General features: G+C 40.9%; 1 protein-coding gene across 2 annotated transcripts; it reads left to right on the top strand.

The window, feature by feature from the left end:
• The first annotated feature begins 10,858 nt into the window (after window positions 1-10,858).
• BORCS7 (BLOC-1 related complex subunit 7) lies at window positions 10,859-20,117 on the top strand. Of its 2 annotated transcripts, none has more exons than XM_057735698.1 (5): window positions 10,859-10,976; window positions 16,582-16,644; window positions 16,756-16,799; window positions 17,779-17,799; window positions 18,581-20,117. In XM_057735698.1, the coding sequence occupies exons 1-5, from the start codon at window positions 10,908-10,910 to the stop codon at window positions 18,630-18,632; spliced, it is 249 nt and encodes an 82-aa protein (XP_057591681.1). In that variant the 5' UTR covers window positions 10,859-10,907; the 3' UTR covers window positions 18,633-20,117. The 2 variants fall into 2 exon arrangements, with proteins under 2 accessions (XP_057591681.1, XP_057591680.1); XM_057735697.1 differs by lacking the exon at window positions 18,581-20,117 and adding an exon at window positions 18,368-18,572 and having other exon boundaries at window positions 10,859-11,045.
• Window positions 20,118-21,939: the final 1,822 nt, after the last annotated feature.

The raw sequence follows: 21,939 nt of genomic DNA, 5'->3' as shown, positions 1-21,939 counted from the left end.
GCAAATTCAAGTTTTGGCTTTTAGAACTTTCTGGAATTTTTCTCCCATGAGTATTTTCTATCCAAGGTTGGTTGAATCTGTGGCTGTGGAACCTTGGCTGCAGAGGGCTGACTGTAATTTTAGTCAAAAAGGCCTTTTTCAAAACGGTGGACTGTGCGAGGTAGATGATAAACTGCTCTACCCATTAGCAGGGCAAGAACCACCTGTTTGTCACCATCAAAAATCCCTCCTAGAGTGCAGGTGCCTGGTGAGGGTGTAATTATGATCGCCGTTTTCTAGATCAGGGAACTGAAGCTTAGAGAGATTAATCAGATCTGCTCAGGATAGGTCCCGCAGCCAGAAAATGAGAGTGCCAAGGTTCAAATCCAAGGCCTGTGCTGTTAACTACTGTGATTATGATGTGGGAAGCAAGAGAATCAGGAACGGACCAGGAATCACTCCCACTCACAAGTAGGTAGACAGTGCACAGCTCAACCTCCCACCCTTCCCCTGACACATACGCCCCCTCCCATTCATTAGCACCCAAACAGAAAGGCAGAAAGGAATTGGAGCTGCTCCCCATAAAGGCTGTTGCCAACTAAGGTGGGTACCAGAGCCAAGTCTTTGGCAGATATGTTCACTCTGGAAGAAGAATGCCAAGGGACACGATTCCTGCCCTCAGAAAGCTTAGTCTAGTTTATACCCAAAGATCATGTCCTCAAATTGTCCGCAAATACGTGGTGTGCTCAGGGATTGTAATACAGGTGCACCTACGCATCAGTGTGTGTAGTAGGTGTAACAGTCATGTAAATGCACACATATATGGAGAGCACTGTAGATTCTCGTAAAAGAAAAGTCCTGGTAGTGCCACTCTACTTATTAATAATGTAACACTTCATAGAGCTAAGCTAAATGGACTTTCACCCTAGCTATGAGAAAAAAAATTGTTTACTAAATAAGAGTATAACCTAGACTTTAAGAATTACTGGTTAAATTATTAAGGGATCTTTCAAAGTAGCCTCAAGCACTTAGAAGTATCCATTTACATGCAAAAGCAAGGCTCAGGGAGTTGCAGATTCCTTAAAGATCATGCTAGGTAATGTGATTTAAGTTATATTTGTGTAGATATATATATACACACACACAAATGATAACATAACATTCCTTGAAAAATACTGTATTTAAGATTTTAAGCTAACTTAAACGGGACTTCCCTCTACTCCTTCAAATATTCCATGTTAGTATGGCTTTATTATACAAGATGAAAATTTAAGAAATAAAGTAATGAAAATTCTAAGAGCTAAACAAACCAATTATGAAAAAGTGAGAGATCAGCATAGTGAAGAAAATTAGTTGTCACAGCTCAGATTCTAAGATCATAGACCACAATTTAAAAAGGAAATGAGGAAGTAATCCAAAATAAATAAAAACAAATATCCATGTTAATCAATGTCTTATTTTCTTCCATTATTTCTATCCTGTTTTAGCTAGAAGGATTTCATGAGGGAGACAAAGTGAAGAAAAGGGACACACTCTTTCAAAATTATAAATTTTCTAGAACCACAGCAGAAAATATAAAAATTGGGTCTGTAGGGGTTCAGAACAAGCCTCCCCGAAATGGGCTAGTTTTGCACAAGGCTCACTTTGAATTAAATGCAAGCGAGACTCTGTGGGTTCAGGAGAAACTCACTGCCCCTCTCTTAACTACCTAGAAGAACTTAAATTGGGGATTTCCTAGAAAGGGTAATTACCAGAGATAAAATTTATCTTAATGGCCCCATCTACATGGCAAAACAAACATCTAATTATCAAACATCTGCTCTTCTTAATGTCCTGTGAATGACCCTCTTGTCCTTGGGAGACCCAGACCCCAACCCTATTCCTTAGCTCACGATGGTGTACAAACCTCATTTTACCTTTCTGTCTCTGAAACTCTTATGTATCTGGGGTCTTTGACCCTCTTATGTATGTGGATTCCCATACAAAGTTAAATTCGATTTTCTCCTGTTAATCTGTCTCATGTCAATTTAATCCTTAGGGCAGCAAGAGGAACCTAGAAGGATAGAGGAGAGCCTTCCTCCTTCCTGACGGGGGCTCAGTCTTAAAGAGAGATCCCCTCTTACTCTCGAATAATAATGCAAATTCTCCATTTGGTTGGAGAACGGGATGCAAGAAATGAGAAGGTACATTTCTGTGATCTTAAAGTTTCACACCCTCAAACAACCGTTCAAGGCACTGCACATTAAGGAGGGGACTGAGATGCTCCCTTCATACCTCACAAATCAAAAAGGAGGAAGGGGTTCAAGATTACACTAAAGATCGCTCCTTTGCATTGTAAAACCCAGGATGAAGTTTTGTTGAGGAGTGTTCTAGATTAGGAATTGGGCTTGTTCTTCCCTCACCCCACTCACTGGCCTTGTGCCTCATCTACTTGAAAGCTCAATGGACATGAAATGTAAAGGGCTGTGATGACTGTTATTATAAATGACACTGTTCCTACCATACTAATTACCGTCAATGAGCCAGGGGCCCTGGAGTTTAACAAATGAGTGAACAGGACAGTAAAAAAAAACCCGAAGTATCTTTACTGTTTCTTCTTCTTAATGTAGTTAGTCATGACTCACTTTAAATAAGAACCCACATAAAAGAATATTTTTTTTCTTCCCTGGCACAACAGGCAAGCCTCAATTTAAAACAAAACAAAACAAAACAAAACTTTTTTTTTTTTTTTTTTTGCTGAAGTAGCCTCAGGAAAAAAAGGGAAGAAAAAAAGAGGACCACAGCTAAGTTTTTAGATAAGATAAAAGTTACTGAAGGAAGAGTAATTTTCTTCAGGAGCTGTTCAAGATGACTGAAAAGATAATAGAAGTTTCCCCTGCTTATCTGGACATGTTGCCAGGGCTTTGGCGACGGTGTTGCTTGTCTGTATGGACAGAAGTGCCTTAGGGGAGGGGAACTTTAAAATCACTCCTGTTTACCTAATAGAACTGAATGTTCAGAATTAAAATTGGGCCTGTCTAGTATATGAAAAAACCAAAGCAACAAGAAAAAAGTTGAGCTACACCAAATGAATAGAATCTTATTATAAAGCCAATGTAATTTGACAACCAGGGTTACTATAGGCAGTTTCTTTTTTTTTTTTCTTTTTTAAAAAAATTTATTTATTTATTTATTTTTATTTATTGGCTGCATTGGGTCTTCACTGCTACACACGGGCTTTCTGTAGTTGCGAAGAGCAAGGGCTACTCTTTGTTGCGGTGCATGGGCTTATTGCGATGGCCTCTCTTGTTGCGGAGCACAGGCTCTAGGCATGCGGGCTTCAGTAGTTGCGGAGCATGGGCTCATTCATTGTGGCTCGCAGGCTCTAGAGCGCAGGCTCAGTTGTTGTGACGCATGGGCTTAGTTGCTCCGCAGCATGTGGGATCTTCCCGGACCAGGGCTCGATCCCATGTCCCCTGCATTGGCAGGTGGATTCTTAACCACTGTGCTACCAGGGAAGCCCTATAGGCAGTTTCTTACTCTAAATCCTCTACCCAGGACCTCTAATCTGCTTAAATTTGTAGGAGTCAAAATCATCCCCTTTGAAAGGACTCATTCACAGATGACTCCTGGAGCAACTGAGGAGAAAGAGTAAGATGGTCATAAAAGTTATTGCAGCCTCTCTCCCTGGGGAGCAATATTTGATCAAAGGACCATCATGGTTTCCATGCTGGAGTCAAGAATCTTGTCTCTAATTATGGATGGAATGATTATTTTCTTCATGCTATTTTTAGGTAGAGCTTAAAACTGCCCGAAAGATGCAGAGAATTTTATGATGGAAGAGAATTTCACTTCACTCCAGCAACCATGGTGAAGTCAGCAAGGAATGAACTTAATTCACTGGATGCTGTAGGTGGGCTGCAGACCCTAGATCCTCCCTGCAATTATATGCCAGGTTGTGTGTTCGTATATGTGCATTCTTCTGGGGAAAAGGGCCATACTTTTGACCGAATTCTCAGAAAGACATGTAAACAAAACCTTTCAAAGAACTGCAGACCGAGAGATTTCCTTTCATAGAATGTGTGTCATTAACTTTCATTTGCGCCTGTGAACATCTACAGGTTTCCACCCAAAAGTATTAATACCACTGGCTACAGTAAGGGTTTGGGGGCCTGTTTGCACAATCCTTTCCAATTTTCCAAATCAAGTAGTCTAATACACACAGTGGGTTCCTCACAACAGGTCTCTAGAATTATCTCCAGCCACAGTTCAGGCCTTCACATTGAGGCCTCACAGAGAAGCCCATGCACTCTGATTTTTGGCTCCTGTCTTAGCCTTTCTGGAGGCTCAGTGTCCTCTAATTTAGGGAAAATAATGATAATACTGGTACCAAACATTTAATTATAATTGTTGGGAGTTGAACCAGTTTTGAACCAAAGAAGCTGATGCTCCCAATGGACTGGGCCATCTTGATGCCGGTTTCAGCACAGCAATTAATAACACCGTCAACACCTTGTCCCTGCAAAACAAACAAACAAAACTTAAACAAACAACCCTAGCACTTTCTTCTAGAAGGTTTCTTATGAAAGCATAACTACTCAGGGCACCAGTACCTAGAAGTGCCCTTCCTACATCACCATCCCATGAGGTCCCACCTCTCAAGGATAGAGTCATGGATTTCTTCCCCCAATTCCACTCCAACTAACCTGCCTCATCCTCTCCCTGTCAGCCTTTTTTCTCCTAGAGGGAAACACTCATCACACTCCTTTATCCACCTCCTCTCCTGATTCACTCACTACAAACGAAGGCTGAGATTACTTCCCCGGGCAGAAGGAGGGAGAGAAGGAAGACACTACTACATACTAATAATTTTATGTTTTTGTTTTTCATCCAGGCACATATGTATGGCAATAATCTTTGTAAACTTCTAAAGCATCATAAAACTACAGTAAGGTGAGTGATCACTGTCAATTAGCTCACCAATCCTAATAATGGATGGCCTTCCTTCACACTCTCCTTATCACTGATGCAAAAATTTTTGCACCAAATACTCAGAAGCTGTCTCAAAACTAGTTTTCATCACGTAACTCACATGTTTAAGGACTCAGAGGGGGAGATCTTTATCATTTATCTGATACACACATCCTGCAGGTGACTATGTTCAAGCCTCTGGAACTCTTTCAGTCACACGCACACCCCATACCCATCATTTTTTAGTGGTGTCTTCAGCTCAATTTCAGTCACACTTCAGTCACACTCGCCTCAGTGCCATCCAAGCGCACCCGTGCTGAAGCCTTCCACCGTCATCCCAAGAAGACCCCCTCTCTTCTATGACTTGGCGCATGTCATACACTGAGATGTTGGGATCCCCTTCCTCAACGGCAGGTCTCAGTCCCCCTCACATCTGGCACAGGCGGCCCTCAATTACTGTTGTGGAACAGTGAATTAACGTGTCTCCCCACCTCTGAGACACTGATTCATGGCCGTCACTCTTTTTGCAGACTTGGCTCCAGATTCCCGTTGTCTCTGCGGCCTTCTCTGATGCAGCCATTCTACACCAACCCTTCCACTACTACCATCACCATCAAGCAGTCCTTCCTGCAACAGATACTCTCTGAGCCTCTATCACAAGCCAGGCGCTGCTCTCAGGCTGGGAATAAAGCAATGAACCAAACAGATACAAATCCCTGCCCTTGCGGCGCATACATTCTAACAGGGGAGGAGTGGGGTGCCCTGGACATCTCACATTCAATTTGAACTTCATTATAATTCAGTTGTTTTGATTCTGTATTGATTCAAGTGACTGTCTAGACTCCTGGGGTAGATATTCTGCAAAGACGGGTACCAACAACTCCTCCTAAACCTGCAGACATAGGACTCCTCCTCCTATCAAGAGGTAGACGATTTGCTCTCTACCTGAACCCAAGCTGCCCTGTGACTTGATCAACAGACTCCTCAGAAGTGACTGCTGTGCCAGGTCTGGGCCTGGGCCCTAAGAGGCCTGACAGCTTCCACTGTCTGGGAAACCAGGTACCGTGTAAAGACGCTCAGCCTATCCTGCTACAGAGAAGGCCGTGTGGAGAGAAGGCCCTGAGGATGAGAACCGTGGCACTCCAGGTGACAGCCAGCATGAGGCCGCAGACACGTGAGTGAGGCCCCCGCAGACCTTCCAGCCACCAAGTAGATGCAGCCCCGTGAGCAAGCCCAGCAAACATCGCTGGAGCAGAGCTCACCACCCATGATAAACTCCTCAATCACAGCATCACGACCAATAAGATGGTGGTTGTTTAAGCCACTACATTTTTTTGGGGGGCGGGGGGTGTTATTAGACAGCAACAGATAACTGAGATCCTGCCTTAACGAGACAGAGCGCTTAACCAGAGTCAGGGGTGGTATCTTCTACATGTTTCTAAGCCTTCATTATGTCCATTGTGGTTAGGCAGAAAGGAAACACCCCGTCAAGATCTGATGAGTGAATATTTATAAAACTAAATGGGGGAGAGGATTCTGGGAAGATGCCAGAGAATGAAGCACCAGCAACCTATCTCCCACCTGGACATCGGCTGCACTGGTAGAATCTGTCAGACTTAACCATTGTGGAACTTTGAAGGCTTGCAGTTTCCAGGGGAAGACTTAGATGGTAAATTGTGAATTTCAGTCAATTTTGGTTCTTAGCACAGTAGGAGCTACCTGTCCTCCATCCCAGGCCCCTTGGCAGACAACTGTGCATGTTTTCTTGGAACTACTGCCCACAGCTTGTGGGAGCTAGGGTGGGCAAAAAAGACCCTGTCCTTCAAATATTGGAGATCTCTGCTCTGACTGCTGATCGCTGCTTCTGATCACAAAGTGCAGACAACGAGGTGGGTGGCCATTGTTGTTATACCTTTTCCATATTGTTGCAGCCCCTTCCCTTCTGGTTAAAGTGACTTCCAGGGGGTTTAAAAGGCCAGAGCCCTTTTCTTCCCCTCCCTCCCACCCCCTGCTCTTTTTTTTTTTTTTTTTTTTGGCCACACTACACAGCTTTTGTTCCCCAACCAGGGATTGAACCTGCATCCTCAGCAGTGAAAGTGTGGAGTCCTAACCACTGGACCGCTAGGCAATTCCCACCCCCTGGTCACTTTTTACATTTTCCACTCTCTGGAGCCAGACATTAAGGACTGGGACATTCAAAAACAACTGCATAGGGCTTCCCTGGTGGCGCAGTGGTTAAGAATCTGCCTGCCAATGCAGGGGACAAGGGTTCGAACCTTGGTCCAGGAAGCTCCCACATGCCGTGGAGCAACTAGACCTGTGAGCCACAACTACTGAGCCTGCACTCTAGAGTCCACGAGCCACAGCTTATTGAGCCCACATGCCACAACTGAAGTCCATGTGCCTAGAGCCCATGCTCCGCAACAAGAGAAACCACAATGAGAAGCCAGCGCACCGCAACAAAGAGTAGCCCCCGCTCACTGCAACTAGAGAAAGCCCGCGTGCAGCAATGAAGACCCAACACAGCCAATAAATAAATAAATATAAACTAAAATTAAAAAAAAACACAAAACAATTGCATATATGGAGAAAATTAGAAAGTGACTGTGCATGCCCAGGGAAAGGCTCAGAAAAGAGCTGGGAAAACTTTCAGCTTACACTTCAGGCTGATCCTCAGCTAAGAGACTGGGTACAACAACTGAAAACAAAAACAAACACTAAGGAAGACAAGCAAACCCTGAGGAAGGGAAAAATCTGATTTTCAGAGTTATCACATTATTAAATTCAAAGTCCAGTGTTCATTAAAAAAAAACAAAACACAGGGCATACAAAGGAACAGCAAAGTATGGTACACTCAAAGGAGTAAAACAAATCAACAGAAACTGTCCCTGAAAAAGATCTAATGCCTGATATACTACACAAGGATTTAAATTAACTGTCTTAAAGATGCCCAAAGGACTAAAGGGAGTTATGGAAAAAGTCAAGAAAACAATGTGTAAACAAATGGAAATATCAATAAAGAGAAAACTTAGAAAGAACCAAAAAGAAATTGTGGAGCTAAAAAGTATAATAATTGAAATGAGAAATTTAATAGATTCAAAAGAGATTTAAGCAGACAGAAGACTCAGTGAACTTGAAGTTAAGACAGTGGATAGACCCTGATTTCTTCATTTGCAAAAGGGATTCATTGAGGTGAGCTGTCGTTGATTAAATGTATTTCAAACTAGTTCTGGTGATATATGAGTTCTCTATTGCTGTGTAACAATATTACCACAAACGTAGTGGCTTAAAACAACACATATTTATTATTATATCTTATCATTTCTGTGGGTCAGGAATCCAAGAACAGCTTTTCTGGGCCAAGTACTTAGAGTCTCAGAAGGCTGCAATCAAGGTGTGGGCCAGCTCCTCATCTGGGGGCTCTCACTGGAGAAGCAGGGGAAGGATCTGCTTCTCCAGTTGCCTGGTAGTTGGTAGCAATCAGTTCCTTTTGGTTGTTTGACGGAGAGCCTCATTTTTTGGCTGGCTGTCAGCTGGAGCGTAGCCCTCTGTGACCAGATGCTGCCTGCAGTTCCTTGCCACATGGAGTTCTCCAACATGGCCACTTGCTTCCTCACAGCTAGAAAGGGAGAGACTCCAGCAAGATGATCCTTACACTCTTAGGTAATGTAATCACATCATCAAGTACAGGTATTCACATATCTCTCATCACCTATGCGTATACTATTAGTTAGAAGCAAGTTGTATGTTCTGCCCACAAGTAAGAGAGGTGGATCACACAAGGGCATGAACACAAGGACACAGGATCATGAAAGCCAGTTGTCAGTGGCCAGTCTATCTACCACATGTAGCTACTTGTTACTATGGCTCTACCATGGCTCAATCTTTTCCTAAGTTATGAGTGTGCAGTAATGGGAGCCTCCTCCACTGCTGTTAGGAATGCAACTGTAAACAGCTTTGGGAAATGGTTTGGCAGTTTCTTGAAAAGTTGGACTTACCACATCACCCAGTCATTCCATTCCTAGATATTACTCAAGATAAATGAAAATAAACAAGCACATAAAGACTTGTATATGAGAAAATGGACTTGAGGACACAGGTCGGGGCACGAAGGGGAAGCTGGGATGAAGTGATAGAGTAGCATTGACATACATACACTACCAAATGTAAAACAGATAGCTAGTGGGAAGCTGCTGCATAACACAGGGAGATCAACTCCATGATGGGTGAGGACTTAGAGGGATGGGATAGGGCAGGTGGGAAGGAGTCACAGGAGGAAGGGGATATGGGGGTATATGTATAAATACAGCTGATTCACTTTGTTGTATAGCAAAAACTGGCACAACAGTGTAAAGCAATTATATTCCAATAAAAAGCTTAAAAAATAAAATAAAATAAAATAAATACCACATTTTTCAAATTTTACAGAAAAAAAGTAACACTTTTATAGTAAAAAAAAAAAAAAAGACTTGTATATGAACGTTCATAGCAGCTTTATTCATAATAACACCCAACTGGAAACAACCGAAATGTCCATCAACAGGTGAGTGGGTCAACAAATTGAGATATATCCATACAATGGACTATTTCTCAGAAATAAAAAAGGAACAGACTAGTGATACACACAACTAAGTGAATGACTCTCAAAACTGTTATGCTGAGAGAAAGAAGCCATACCAAAAAAGTACTTCCTGTATGATTCCATTTATATAAAATTCTAGAAATACAAATTACTCTGTAGTGCTAGAAAGCAGATCCATTGTTGCCTGGAGTGAGGGATAGATGGCCTACAAAGGGGCACCAGGAAACTTGTGGGAGCGATGAAAATGTTCTGTACCTTTTTATCCTTTCTCTTTCGGCCAGGCTGTGCCGGCATGTGGGATCTTAGCTCCCCAACCGAGAATGGAACCTGCGTCCCCTGCAGTGGAAGCGCAGAGTCTTAACCACTGGACGGCCAGGGAAGTCCCCAAAATGTTCTGTATCTTAATAGTCGTGGTAATTCACAGCTGTACACATCCGTCGCACTCACCACATTGTACGCTTTAAGAGAATGTAGTTATCGAACATAAATTATACGTCAATAAAGTTGATTAAGACAAGAATTAAGTGAAAGAATCAGAGACATGAATCTAGACACTTGTAAGAGAAAGTAACGTTGATACTGAGTATAGGTGATTTTAAACAAAATTTGCCAATTTACCATTTTCATCTCTCTCGTGCATTAGCTAAAAAAGAAACAGAGCTACATGAAACACTTCAGAGACTAATTCTTTTCAAGGTGACAATCAGTGTGCTTTTAATATCAATAGAATTAAGGGATCATTTATCATTAAAAATTACTAGAGATGTTACGCATTTTTCATACCTATTGACTATCGTATGTACTTTTTTAATTGCCTGTCTGTGAACTTTGCCAGTTCTTCTATTGGCGTGTTCTTCCCGGTTCTTCTGTTTGTTTACGTGCCTCCTCAGCCTGGGAGCTCACTGGAGACAAGTACTGCATCCTTTTTCTTTCTCTACCCTCAGTCCAGCACAGTGTTTGGTATTTCGTTCACGAAATGTTTGCTAAAATTAAATTGAATTATCTTAATTCATTCTCATAACGCTTTGGAGAATTTAACTTTGTTACTTCTATTTTACAGATGGGGAACACAAGATGCAGAGGCTAATTTGCAGCCACACAACTCAACGGCAGAATTGGGACCGTAATCCAGGTCTTCTGATTTTAAACCATGGGTTTACTGAAATTGTCCTTCATTCCCTCCATTGGTGTTTGCCTGGCCCTGTCTCAAGGATATCAACTGAGTATTTTAAACGAATTTAAAGTTAGCGAAGACCATCCCCCCGCTAGGCGCATGCGTCCCTTCCTTTTCCCACGGTAGGAAAAACAGACACCGCCTCCTTTCCTTCCGCTTTGCCCATCTTTTGGCCCCTGCGACTCGCCATCGTCCGTGGGGAGGCGTTCACTGGTTGAAGTGATGGCGACTGGGACCCCAGATTCGCAAGCGCGATTCGGTCAGTCTGTGAAGGGGCTTCTTACGGAGAAGGTGAACACCTGTGGTACTGACGTGATCGCGCTCACCAAGCAGGTGCTGAAGGGCTCCCGGAGCTCCGAGGTGAGCTGGGAGTGGATTCGCCGGGCCTAACACCCCGCGACTCTCTCGTCTTCCGTAGCCGTGGGAAGGGGGTCGTGTTGCATCCTGGGAATTGTAGTCCATGAACTAGTGGAGAAGGCAGGAGAGCTCGTTCGCGGAGGCCGAGTGTTGCGTTCTGGGGTGTGTAGTCTCTGGGTAGGACTAGCGGTCCTGCGATCGGGGGAGTGGGGTGGGGAAGAAACGAAAAGACGAGAATAGGTGCTTTGAAGCAGAGATTGCCGCAGACGACGGATGAGCTAGTGGTCCTAACGAGTTCCTCATTTGTTTCTCAGAGTTGTTTGTACTGAAGATCCGTCTCTTTCGGCCGCTAAATTCCGCGTGGTTTTGCCCTAACATCCCAGATTGCTTCCACACTTTTCTTCATCGTCTGTCCACAGATTTATTCTTTTCTGACTTGTCTTTCTGGCCACATTTTGGTTTTCTGTTTCTTAGGTTAGCTTTCTCCTTTACTGGGATCCCCCCTCCCTCCCACCCCGCCCCATCATCCTCTGGCTGGTTCCGTGAATGGGATTATGTGATGACTCTTCACACCAGCAAGCTTTATATGTGTACTCTCTCTCCAAAAAAAAAAAAAAGACCTATCCATTGTACCCTGAGATACTCACCCAAGTGAAAAAAATATATATGTCCACATAAAGACTTGTACATGTTTATAGCACATTTATCCCTAATAGCACCAAACTGGAAACAATCCAGATTCCCAGATGGCAGGTGATTGAATAAACAAAATGGGTCTAATGACCCAGCCTTTCAACTTCTAGGTTTTTACTCAGCAGAAAAGAAAACATGTTCATCATTTTGTTACAAAAACCAACCATGCACATGACATCCAAGATGTCCAGGTTTGGATCCTTTAAAGTGGAAAACATCTTGAATACACTTGTAAAACATTCTGGGGACAGAGTCTTTAGATTTCTATGACTTTCTCTTGAAGGCCATTGTCTTGCTCATAATTAACTCAATAGCAGTGTATCTAAGCTACTCATTTTCAACAAGTATTTTTGATTTTCAACTTAGTTTTCATAGCAATAGCAACTCTTTCTCCCCCCCCCCACTTTTTTTACTCATATTTCATCCGTTTCTATATTATTTCATTAAGCTATGTAGTTGTGTTAGCAAGCATAATATGTCCCCAAGTCTTCACATTTGTATATAAATGTTCAAAGCAGCTTTATTTATATTAGTTTAGGGTCCAGTAGAATTATCTTTACAAAATTAGCCTTCCTGTTATGTCCTTAGCTTCTGTTGATACAGAAGAAACACAAGAAACAAGTGTGAAAAAAGTGTTTGCGTTTACCATAATACTCTTGTTGAAGTCATTGATCTGTGATCCCAGACGGGCTTTGTATGAGGTCCCAGATGGTATACTCGTTTTAGGATTCAGTATCAGAGGAAAGTTTATCTCTTTTGAAGAATCGTGTGTTGCCTTTTACCAAGTAAGCATTAAGCAACTTCCTGTGTTTCGCTTTTTGCCTCGGTTGTACAGAAGTTTCTTTGTCAGTTTTAGTGGTAGACATATCTACTTCCTTCTCCTTTTCATGATTTTTAGATTCTATTTCTGTTTTTTTTTTAAGTGTGTGTTTTATGTAGTTTAATTCATTAAGTCTTCACAATCACTAATAAAGGAGGTACTTTTCTTACAGAGAGGAATTTCAGTTGTCCAGGGTCCCACAGTAGCTAGGAGGGGGTAGAGCTAGGATTCAGACCTAGGCAGACTGGTTCCAGGCCCACACTCTTTGACATCACTTCTCATGGCCGCTAGCTGGATTAAGTGGCGGAAAAGCCACAGTGCCACCGTTGACTGCCCTGATGTGGCTTGCTGCTTCCCGTTCCTGCTCCTCTTGTATTTTTCCCAAGAGCTTCTTCTGTAGTCGGTTTAGGTGGAGTGCTCAGTAAGCAGTGTAGATTGAGTTAAGCTGAAACAAGTCTAGCTTTCTGGGACAGAATTGACACATTTCTCAAGTCTGAACTTTTTCTTTTTACTGGATCTCTTACATGACACTTACCACATACCATATTGCATTTTTCTATAGTTACTTATGTATTTTGGCCATTTCCTTTACTAGACTCTATGGTTATGGGAGTGTCTTACTGATTTTCAATCCTTCTTAGCCCACAGAGCACTGCTTCTCTCTTTAGCAGTCTCCATATAGCTATTTTGTTTGACGATTTCCCGGTGTAAAACACTCACTCCACAGCATCCAGTTAACACATACTTATCGAGTGTCTGCTATGTGCCAGGAACTGTTCTAGGTACAGGGGAGACAGTGGGACACAAAACTAAGTCCCTGTGCTTAGGAAACTTCCATTTTAGTGAAGACAGAAACAAATGAAACACAAAAAAATCAGGTGGTAGCAAATGCTGTGAAGAAAAATAAAGCTGGGAATAGAGCGTGCTGAAAGGGTTTTCTCTTTTTTTTTTTTTTTTTTTTTTTTTTTTTACAGCTCATTGGACAGAAAAGAGGCTAATTTCTTTAATACATAATGAGATCAAATCAATAAGAAAAATCTACATTCCAATGGAAAATGATCAAATAACATGAAGAGAATTCATAAAACAAGAAATACAAATGGCTTTTAAAACAAGGGGGAAAATGATAATTACATATAAAATGGTGCAGCAATATGTTTCACTCATGGGCAGGGAGGAAGGGTTTTCTCTTAATAGGGTGGTCAGGGAAGGGCTCTCTGAGGAGGTGACATTCGAGCAGATGCTTGAATGAAGTGAGGGAGCAAACCACATGGACATCTAGAGGAACAAAGGCCTTGAGAAGGGAATGTGTGGAAATGAATGCAGGGAGGCCAGTGTGAATGGAGCACAAAGTGAGGAAATCATACCAACTTGTGTCCACGGCACAATGAGTGCTTGTGACTAATACACTCCTCTTGTGCACACCTGTGCTTCTGCTCCTCCAGGTGGACTGTATGCTTGGTAAGGGTTCGTTGTATTTTTTTCCCTAAACCTACGTAAGGCACTTGTGCTTTGCTCTTGCAACTATCAATACATTGTTTCATGTAATGATATGGAAAATGATGAAATATGAGTGCAGAAAAAAAGAGGGTTGCTGCTGCTGTGCTGAAAATCAGAAATATTTGTTGAATAGAAGTACCAAGAGAAGTACCAGAGATACTTGTTGAAGAGAAGTACCAAGTATTGAGTTAATTATGAGCAAGATAATGGTCCAAGCTTGGGGGAAAATTCACAGAAATCTAAAAAGTTTCTATACTCAGATCGTTTTACAGGTGTATTTAAGATGTTGTTCCATTTTAAAGAAACCAAAACGGAAATCTTAGGTGGTACGTTGTACGTGTGGTTGGTTTGTGTAAGAAAATGATGTCAGTGATTACAGAAGAGGCCTTGGCTCTACATTCCAACAGCCCCTGCATTCCAGGCCATCGCAAGTCCCGTCAGGTCTATCTTCTGCATGCCTCTCAAGGCTCCCCCTCCCCTTTTTTTTACCTGCCACTTCTGTGCTTCAGTTCACTGTCATTGCTTGCCTCGCATACTTAAATGTTCTCCTAACCAATCTCTCTGCCTTTAGTCCCCGGTCTAGTCCATCCTGCTTACCACATTCTAGAACAGTACATCTGATCATGCCACTTTTTTTGTAACATTATATTACTTTGGAATTCTAAACACTGAGGCCTTTAGGTCTCAGCTTAGAAGTCACTTCTTTTAGGAAGCCTTCCCTAAGCACCTCCCCTGTAAGGGGTTAGTCACCCCTGCCCCCTGAACTCCCAGGGCATTCAGTGCTTCCCCCTCGGCACTTAACACAAGGTATTGTAGTACCTTTGTCCTCTTTGTCATCCCAGCCTGTAAGCCCTGTAAGTACAGGGGCTATGTCTCTTACTGGCTCATAAGCACTTAAAAAATATTTGTTTACTGAATGAGGAAGATTCTGTTAGAGCCCTTTCTTTCTGCCATTGGTTTATCAGTCACTATCCCCTGTCTATAGGAGTTTGGAGTTTGCCACTTAAAAGTGGCCACAAGGAGGGAACAGGAACTCTCATACTTAGTGGGTGGAAATGCAAAATGATATAACCTTAATGGGGTGGGCGCGGGGTGGCAATATGTAGCAAAATCAAAACCCTCTGATCCAGCAATCACAGTCAGGATTCTGAGTCTATCCAAAGATAGGCTGGCAAAAAAATACAAAGAAGTATGAAGTATTTTTTGTGGCACTACTTATAATAGCAGACGACTGGAAACAGCCACAGAGTTTAGCGGAGGACTGGTTGAATAATCTCATGAGACATCTAAACAGGGGAGTGCTCAGCAGCCCTAAAAGAACAGGGTGGAGAGTCAGTGTATGTTGCTGCAGATCCATCTCAGTGTACATCATCAAGTGAAAATAGCAGGGTGCGGAAGAGTGCACCTGGGAGGTTACGTTTTATGTAAGGGGGGCAGAATATATACATACGTCCACTGTTTTATATGGGAACAGTGGAAAGATAAACCAAAAACTAATTTAAAAAATATTTATGCATCGGGGAGAGATTCCCAGGGAGGGGAAGAGGCTGGATAGGAGGTCTTATTTTACTGTTTTGCCTTTAGAAGCGAATAAAGTTCTATTAATTTTTAAAGTTAAAAAGAAAAATAAATGAAAGTTGCTGTGGGGGGATGGAGGCTGGAGCAGTGCTGGTGTCCTGGTTAATCTGAAGTCATCCGTCCCTTTTTCATTAGAATCTCTCTGACCCAAGGCAACAGGGAGGGTTGGTAGGACACACATAACAGTACGTGGCTGGACTGCATGTCTGCCAGGAACAGGAGGCCACAGGAGGCCAGAAACCTCTGTTGATCACTTCCTGCCTCTCAGTGAGGAGTCAGATCTGCTGACCACGGGCCACCCAGCTGAAACAGAGCTCACTCAGCCTTTCTCTCTCGGCCTCAGGGCCCAGCTATCAGTGAACTCATTAAAATCTGCTGCCGCATTTCTCCTTTCTTTTGTCTTCCCCAGCTCCATCTGGCCATCCTTCAAGCAGTGGTTTCCCACTTTAAATCCCAAGCCTCTTCCCAGGCCTCTTTACCCCCTCTGTGTCTCTCATTCCATTTCTAAACAGCTACATTCCTTCGTCCTTTAAAGCCCTATGCTGATTCCTGGCCTTTCACTGCTCTCAAACCACCCCAAATCTCAAATTTGCCTTAAGAGAATCAGAAGTTAGGTTCTTACTGGGCTTGTGGAGCCAAAGTTTGTTTTCGCAGACTTTGCCTCTAGACACTTGATTAATAAGCTCAGCAGTTAAAGAGGACTTGATTTCTCAGGCAGTGGCCTTTGGAACAGATGTTGAGCCCGTGCCAGAGCTGCCATAGTGACAATGAAGTGGATTTTCAACATGAACAAATGGGAAATTATCCTCCTTTACATTTGGAGTGTTTGTATTTGTATGGGGTGGGAGAGTTGGGGGAGGAGAGAGGGCACTGGTATAACAGCTGCAGAGAGAAGATTACAGGAAGTTTGGAAATTTTGACTATTACCATTTTATTTTTGTCTTCCAGCTGCTAGGTCAGGCAGCTAGAAACATGGTACTACAGGAAGATGCCATCTTACACTCAGAAGACGTAAGAAACAATTTCTGTTATGATTTGGGTTTTATACGCACAGTTTGTGTGGCTTCAGGGAAGTGGAATGTTCTATTTCTCGTTTTTCTTTCTTTCTTTTTTTTAATGCAGAGTTTAAGAAAAATGGCAATAATAACAACACATCTTCAATACCAGTGAGTATGCCCTCTCCAGAGCCTGCTGTTCTTGCTCCACAGGCTGCTTCTTGTGGCCTTTGTGCTTCAGCACATTTTGCTGTGGACGCAGGAGCTGGGAGTAAAGGGGGAGGTTAGTCAAGGACGTGTTCCCTCTGGAAGAGATGCCTGAGACTTCAGAAGATGTTGGGGTATGGGATGCGATCAGAATGGGGAACACCTTTTGTGAATGTCTCTGATAACTTGAGGGCCCCTGAGAGGAAGAGATTGCAAACCCCACAAGGGCAGGGCCCATCCAGAACCACACACATGCGCGGCGCTTGGTGCTCAGTAGGCACTTAACCAGTATTTGTCGACCGTTTATGCTGAGGTCTCTCTTGGCATCTGTACCTTCCCTGGGGAATCGAGTAGAACTGTGACCTTTATCTTATGTTCCCATATGTAACTCAGCCCTAACTGCACATAAATCATCCAGAAGATTTTGAGATATAGAGACCCTTTTCTCCATTATAATTTTGGACAAAATTATAATTTAACTTTTTATCTTATTTCGTTTTGCTTTTTATTTTATGTAGTTGATATTATACTCATGTACCTATTGGAAATACCTGATTTGGAATTTAACTCTTGATATTTAAATAGCTAAGTGTTCATTTTTTGGGTGTGTACATATCAGTTATGTGACCGTTTGGCTCCATATACCCAGACTGAATTTGAGCCATACCTGTAGTTTGTTGGACCACATCCCTCCCTCTGATAGAGGTTATTATTACATCTTTAGGTTTAGAACCCATCTTTTCAGCAACTCTGCACTCAGATATTGAACAAGGGTTCAATAGCACAGTCTTGGGGTAGGATGGACAGAAATATAAAATGTGACAAGCTGGAATTTGTCCTGCATGTGTGTGTATATATATATATATATATATGACCATAAGTAACTTCTAGTAATTTGCTGCATTTTCTTATGTTTATTTTCCTCTTTCCTTTTCTGATTTAGGCAAGAAGCTATTCAGAAGAAGTAAGTAACCCCAAAGGTGGAGGAGTGGGGGGCCAACTAACGGGAGCGTGCTGGGGGGAATGATACTGCTGGGCCTAGGTCAGTACAAATTCTGGTTGACATAGGCCCTTAAATTGACCTGTGTTCTAGGATAGCTCCTTGGGAATATAAAGACTATTTCAGAGGCATGCAGTAAGTCAATTCACTGCTAGCAGAGGCTTTCTGAAAGTTACAGGGTGTAGAGACCAACCTTAAGGAGCAGAAAACCTTTTACATTGGTAATATTCATTAAGTAGAGGAAATGTGCTAAAGTCATTGAACAGCCTTGTTTTTTTTTTTAAGTGGATTAAATCTGTCCCTTGCAATATTGTTTACACTGCTAATTGGATTTACAAACCTTTTCTTCATAGTCTGGGACCCTAGTGGACCAATATAAATTTTGATTTTGCTTCAACAGAACCATGCATATAATATGCTTTGGGCAAATACTTTGTGTAAGTCATTTGCACAATGAGATGTCTTTTTTTTTTTTTTTTTTAACATTGATCACATATTTTTGCAGTATCTAGTCTTCCATTTATTTTTCTAGGGAGAACATATGAAATTGGACTTGCAGGGACAGTAAACCATTGCATACAAAGAATATACAGGAATACCTCTATCTCTGTATCCAACCATGAATCTGACTCATCAATAGCCCCTACATTTAAAAGCCAAAGGAAAGTATGATTGCCTAGAGAGGGTTGCTGTGACAATGAGATGCTCATTCTAGATAAACCTTTTTTTCTATTCTAATTTATAGTGTTGAGCAGTCATCAAATCTACAGGACCAGTTAAATCATCTGTTGAAATAGAACGCGTTACACTGACACTGAGGAGGAAATATCTTACATAACCATTGTGCTATGGGTTTGATTTTCCATTTTCTTTTCTAAAAGTTAAGTTAGAAAAGATCTGTGACGATGAACAGTGTCTCCTGAAAGGCAGTTAGGTGACTGAATTTTGGAAGCACTTCTTGAATCAAACCAACCCATGCTCTTATTAAATTTTTAGTTGCTCTGTTAGTTTGATATTAAAGCACAATTAAAAGATGTCTTAGTTTTTCCCATAGAACTTTAATATGTCAAAAACCATATTGTCTAAATGTGTTTCTTAAGTAAATACTGAGTAGTGTTTTAAATTAAGACTTAGAGCTTCTACTATATATATATATATATAGAATGTATAAGAATGATTAATATTGTTTTTAAATATTTTTCTTTTAATCATACATTCAGGAAATACTTTAATTTCATGGTCACAGAATGGTCATTAGGTAATACCTGTTGTTTTCTTTTCTAGTAACCAAGAGGAGATACTCATTTTATTTGTTGCAGCAAATTACATGAAAATTAGGCAAATGGTATCATATCTAGCCAGCTGCAACCTCCTGCCTTGACCTTCATTCCTAGGGTTTCTTTGTTGTTGTGACTCTTGATTAAGTGGCCTTGGGTTCATTTTGTAATTTTGCTAGTTATCAGCAAATTCACTTGCATGACATTATTGCCAAGTGAGAAAGCAGTTGAATTGCTGTGATCGCAGTATAGGATTGTGCCCTGTAGAAAACCTTACGTTTGTAGACATTTACCTATGTTCATTGAATTTATCTTATTAAATGTCATTACCATTGTTTGTTGTCAAGTCTGAATCTCTATGCTTTGTTTGAATTTAAAATGGGACTTCCAACCTGTTTTAGCTTAGTTCTTAATTCATTCACTAAGGTATTGGGAGAAAGCTGACATAAGAAAATGGTGTTTTTTCGGAAAGAAAAAAAGCAAATATGAGTCCAATTTAATTCATATTCGTATCATCAAGTTGACTAATCATATCAGATTACATTTACTCCTCATTTTATATAATATGCACATTAACTTAAAATAAAAAAATAGATATGAAGGAATTCACCTATGTATTCATTCTATAAACATTTATTATGATTATTAAAAGTAAACAGTCTCAATTTACCTTAAAAAGAAGGATTACAAACGTACAGCAATTGTTGTATTAGGAGTAAACATTTGAAACATTATGTGAGGATGTTACTATCACAGTTTCTGTTCAGCATTTCCCTGGAAGCCACACCTGGTACAGAAATTAAAATTAAATGTAACTATTAGCAAGGAAGAGACAAAATTGTTATCATATGGTAGGATTATCTACTTAGAAAATTCAAGGACTGATTTTTTTTTTAAAGTAATCAGTTTAGAAAATAAAACAAACAATCCAAGTATATACAAAGCAAGAAATATTTAAGATGATATAAAATTAAAATAAAGGTATGGTCTATGTTTTCTTCATCATGCTGGAACAAATATTAAAGAAGCAGTGATTGCTTATATCTGATAAAATAAATTTCATAATCAAAATTTTAATGGTAAATAAAGATGGAATTTACATTAAATAATGAAAACCTAGTAGTACTGAGTTAGTAATTTATTTATTTATTTATTTAATTGGCTGTGTTGGGTCTTCGTTGCTGCACATGGGCTTTCTCTAGTTGCAGCGAGTGGGGGCTCCTCTTTGTTGTGGTGTGCGGGCTTCTCATTGCAGTGGCCTCTCTTGTTGTAGAGCACGGGCTCTACGCATGTGGGCTTCAGTAGCTGCGGCACATGGGCTCAATAGTCGTGGCTCACGGGCTCTAGAGCGCAGGCTCAATAATTGTGGCACACGGGCATAGTTGCTGTGCGGCATGTGGTGTCTTCCTGGGGCAGGGATTGAACCCATGTCCCCTGCATTGGCAGGCAGATTCTTACCCACTGTGCCACCTAGGAAGTCCTGAATTACTCATTTTAAAGAACATATTGCCAAAATACATGAAAGAACAGTAGACAGAAATGTGAGAACAGGCAGAAATGTATACATAATTTGATAGTTTGTTTCTTATAAAAATAAACAGGTTATATAGAATTAAATGGGGATCAAAGATATGGAGATAAAAGATACTTCTTTAAAATAACATCTGTAGTGAGGTGGATGGACCTAGAGTCTGAAGTAAGCCAGAAAGAGAAAAACAGATATCGTATGCTGACACATATATACGGAATCTAGAAAAATGGTACTGATGAACCTAGTGGCAGGGTAGGAATAGAGATGCAGATGTAGAGCACGGACTTGAGGACACCGGGGGGAGGGGAAGCTGTGACATAGTAAGATAGTGGCATTGACATATACTCACTACCAAATGTAAAATAGATGGCTAGTGGGAAGCTACTACAGAGCACAGGGAGATCAGCTTGATGCTTTGTGAAGACCTAAAGGGGTGGGATAGGGAGGCTGGGAGGGAGGCTCAAGAGGGAGAGGATATGGGGATATATGTATACATGTGGCTGATTCACTTTGTTGTACAGCAGAAACTGACACAATACTGTAAAGCAATTATACTCCAATAAAGATTAAAAAAATTTAAAAAATAACATCTGGGTTGTAGAGGATATGTTGGAGGATAATTTCAAAATAATGAAAATTCAAATTCTATGCAAGAAAATTTATGTGATGATACACAAGCAGTACTATAAAGAAAAAAATCACACTTTAAATCTCTGTATTAGGGACAAGTTGGAAATAAATGTTTTCTTTTTTTAAGGGGTTTGTGTTTAGAAAGAGAACAGAAAAAATCAAAGTGGAATAAGAAAACCAAGCATGAATGACAAAAATTTGAAAAATATATGAAACCATTAATTGATTCTTATAGATTAAATTAGTAAAATTTCAGCTCAATCATAAAAGTACAAACCAGTGAATCTATAATTGAATAAGAGGTATATAAAATAAATCAGTTAGCTTGGAAAATGATATCTGTCAACTTGATGCTAAAAATGTAATTACTAGTATGAAAATGTCTGGCTCCTTATAGAGATATAATATTAGAAAACTGACATTTAAAAGAGAATATGTCCAGACTGGTTATGAGAAATAATCCATAAATTGTCAAAAATAACCAATTAAAATGTCATTTGCTTTTGATGGCTGTCCTGAGACTTCTCCAAAGTATCAAACAACAAATCATTTACATATACTCCCAAAGTATAGAAAATGATAGCAAGATACCCAGTTCCTTTACTGAAGTAAATGTAATTTTCATTAAAAAAAAACAAAAAAGCAAGATAACATAAAGACATTTAG

This window comes from Hippopotamus amphibius, chromosome 5 (assembly GCF_030028045.1).
Source record: "Hippopotamus amphibius kiboko isolate mHipAmp2 chromosome 5, mHipAmp2.hap2, whole genome shotgun sequence".
Lineage (NCBI taxonomy): Eukaryota > Metazoa > Chordata > Mammalia > Artiodactyla > Hippopotamidae > Hippopotamus > Hippopotamus amphibius.
Note: the sequence above shows the minus strand (reverse complement) of the source record. Positions and strands in the feature narration are given on the sequence as shown.